Genomic DNA, 2,909 nt, shown 5'->3' with positions numbered 1-2,909 from the left:
TTTTCTCCATAACCGCCTCCTCTCAGCGTCGATATCCTGGATACGCTCCTCACCGAGCGTCACCGGCAGCGTGCCAGCGCCGCAGGAGGGCTAACGAGAGAGAGAGAGAGAGAGAGAGAGAGAGACAGAGAGAGAAAGAGAGAGAGAGAGAGAGAGAGAGAGAGAGAGAGAGAGAGAGAGAGAGAGAGAGAGAGAGAGAGAGAGAGAGAGAGAGAGAGAGAGAGAGAGAGAGAGAAGGAGATGGAGGAGATGCGGCGATGACAAGGAGGAGTAGAACACTCATGGTTTATGAGTAGACGATTAGACGCGCGTGTCAGGAAGGGGCGGCTCGTCTTCCCACGCAGCGAGCGGTAGTCATAGCGGTAGTCAACCGACCGACGAAGACGTGAGCGTATCTGACAGCCTGACCAGTGAGAGGCTGAGGAGAGGCTCATCTCGGGAGACAGCTGCTTCAGTGACAACAGCTCGCCGGGAGGTCCAATCTCCTCTGCATCAGTATTTTGTTGCTTTTTTTTTCCGTCACGCATGTTTTTCTCCCAGGAAGTGTAAGACATTATTGTTATTGCCTGCAGGCAGTTTGACAGATCCGGTTCTTTTTTTTAGGGGGGGGGGGGAGCGATTCGTACGTATGATTGCCTGTGTTTTGACGGGTGCTGTGTACGTTTGCATATTACGTTTGCATATTACGTTTGCATATAAGACGTTTTCTTGAGTCTACCTTGAAAGGGGCCCGGTGTAATTAGAAAAAGCTCAACGATTTGATTGCTTTCTTTGAACTTTTTCCGGAAGGTTACACAGTTTGTGAAAAAATAAAAAATATTTAAAAAAATAAACGTACCCATGAAATGAGACAAAAAAAAAGCGAAAATGAATATCGCTACCTACCAATGTGTCTCTCTGTGCACAGAGGCGGGCCTTTAGCACACTAATGAGAGTAGATTTCTTGTGACTGAGGCGGCGGTTTTATTAAGCTTGAAGTTGTTCTCAGCTTGAGCGGAAACGCACAAAACACACACGCACACACACACACACACGCGCACGCACACACACACACACCCGCACAGCCACACACCCGCACACGAAACCACACACAAACGCAGCAGCGAACAGGCTTTTAGAACAGATTGTGGAATAATTAGGTTAATGCGGAAGAAGCACCTCAACTGTTAGAGGAAGTGTTGTTTTCCTCGTGATTTAACACAGTATTATAAACAGAACGCTGGAAGATGGAGGCGTAATTACTCCCACACAATACTGTAGGCTATGGTAATGGAGGGGGTGTTTGTGTGTGTGTGTGTGTGTGTGTGTGTGTGTGTGTGGCGTGGGAGTGCACACGTGTGTGTGTGTGTGTGTGTGTGTGTGTGTGTGTGTGTGTGTGTGCACATGTGCACCATGTTAGAATTCTCCGAAACGGTGAGATGCTTCAAAAGTAACGACTCCTTCTGGTTGTGGACTGATCGTTGTAACTTTTAGATTTCATCCTCAGAGAAAGAAAGTAGCGACTGAATGCAAGACAGACTTGTGCTGTATTCATCTCTGCAGATAATATCCTAGACTCCTCTGACTAGCCTATGTGCATGTGGAACATTGTAATTTAAAGACATGTAATCCCACTCCAAAGGGTCTGATGGACTCTGTGTCGTACTAACTAACTGCTAACCACATCACATCTGGATTCCTCCCTCTTAGATTTCCGCATGTCCGGTGATACTTTGATCTTTATTGTCATTGTACGGGTACAACGAAATTTAAACGCAAACCCTAGGTGCTAACAATCAAAACGCAGTCCTAGGATAATAAAAAACAAGAATGAGACATAAATAGACATGAATAGACATAAATAGACATACATAGGGGGGGATATAGATAGGGGGATAAGTGATAGGGAGGAATCTGAGAATGTATCTATTATGTAACTTCTATACTTCTATACACTATATGGCCTATTCACAGGGGGGTATATAGACAGGGGGGAGTTAGCATGTAACTATGTACTTTTATAAACATATAAATGTATGAACTAGTAAACTTATACAGTGTATGAAAACCTAAACACAAGAATGTAAACATATTGCACGGTTATAGAACATTGCACTGTTGTATTGTGATACATCTGTTCTCCATATAAACATGTGTCTTGTAAACCACTGTTCTCCATATACACATGTGTCTTGTAACCCAATGAGTGTTGATTGTGATTTGATTGATTGCATGTTCTTTTGTGTTGTTTTTTTGTTTATGTACGTTAAGTCGTGAAGCCCACCCCCTAGTTCCTGGAGTCTAGACTGTGTTAAAGAGATCAACACTGAGTTCTCTGACACTATGGGGAAGTTGCTATGCCCCCCTGTCCCTCCTAGACCACCAGGTAACAAAAACAAAAATCCTAAATCCTCACCACTGAGGAACGCCACTAATATTTCCTCCATCTTTTAGGACACGCGGTGCTTCCACCGCCTCCTCCTCCTCTTGCCAGTTCTCCAGACGCCTACCTTGATACTCTCCGCTTTCTTTTTTTCCCTCCTGGTTTTGCTTCTCTCTCTCTCTCTCATCTCTCTCTCTCTCTCTCTCCTCTCTCTCTCTCTCTCTCTCTCTCTCTCTCTGTCTGGATGTGAATGTTGTTTGTTGTAGGACATGTTAGCTTTGACTACTCTCACTCATGAATTCCTGTCAATTATATGTTTGGAAAAGCTGTGTCCCACAGGAGAAAAAACTAAAAGCGTTTTGCGACGGCGGTCTGATGTGGATTCTGGCATACGTTTCCATGGGAAATGTCATCAAATCACCATATTTCATATATATCATATTCATATAGAGTTTTGACAACAACAGCTCAGTTTATGAGTAACTCTTACAGGAAGAGACAACAACACATTTCCCTTAGGGGGATCTCTTCCCTCATTCTCCTCCTC

At 44.3% G+C, this 2,909-nt stretch overlaps 1 protein-coding gene across 1 annotated transcript in view; it reads left to right on the top strand.

Annotated features, from left to right (window-relative positions):
- Positions 1-2,909, top strand: part of dock4b (dedicator of cytokinesis 4b) — a gene marked incomplete at its 3' end in the record, with an annotated part of 139,743 nt that overhangs the window by 132,169 nt on the left and 4,665 nt on the right. Inside the window, 1 exon segment of the mRNA XM_080538654.1 lies at positions 2,259-2,365. Coding sequence (XP_080394780.1) covers positions 2,259-2,365 — 107 coding nt within the window.

This window comes from Nansenia antarctica (assembly GCF_963989245.1).
Source record: "Nansenia antarctica genome assembly, chromosome: 8".
NCBI lineage: Eukaryota > Metazoa > Chordata > Actinopteri > Argentiniformes > Microstomatidae > Nansenia > Nansenia antarctica.
Note: the sequence above shows the minus strand (reverse complement) of the source record. Positions and strands in the feature narration are given on the sequence as shown.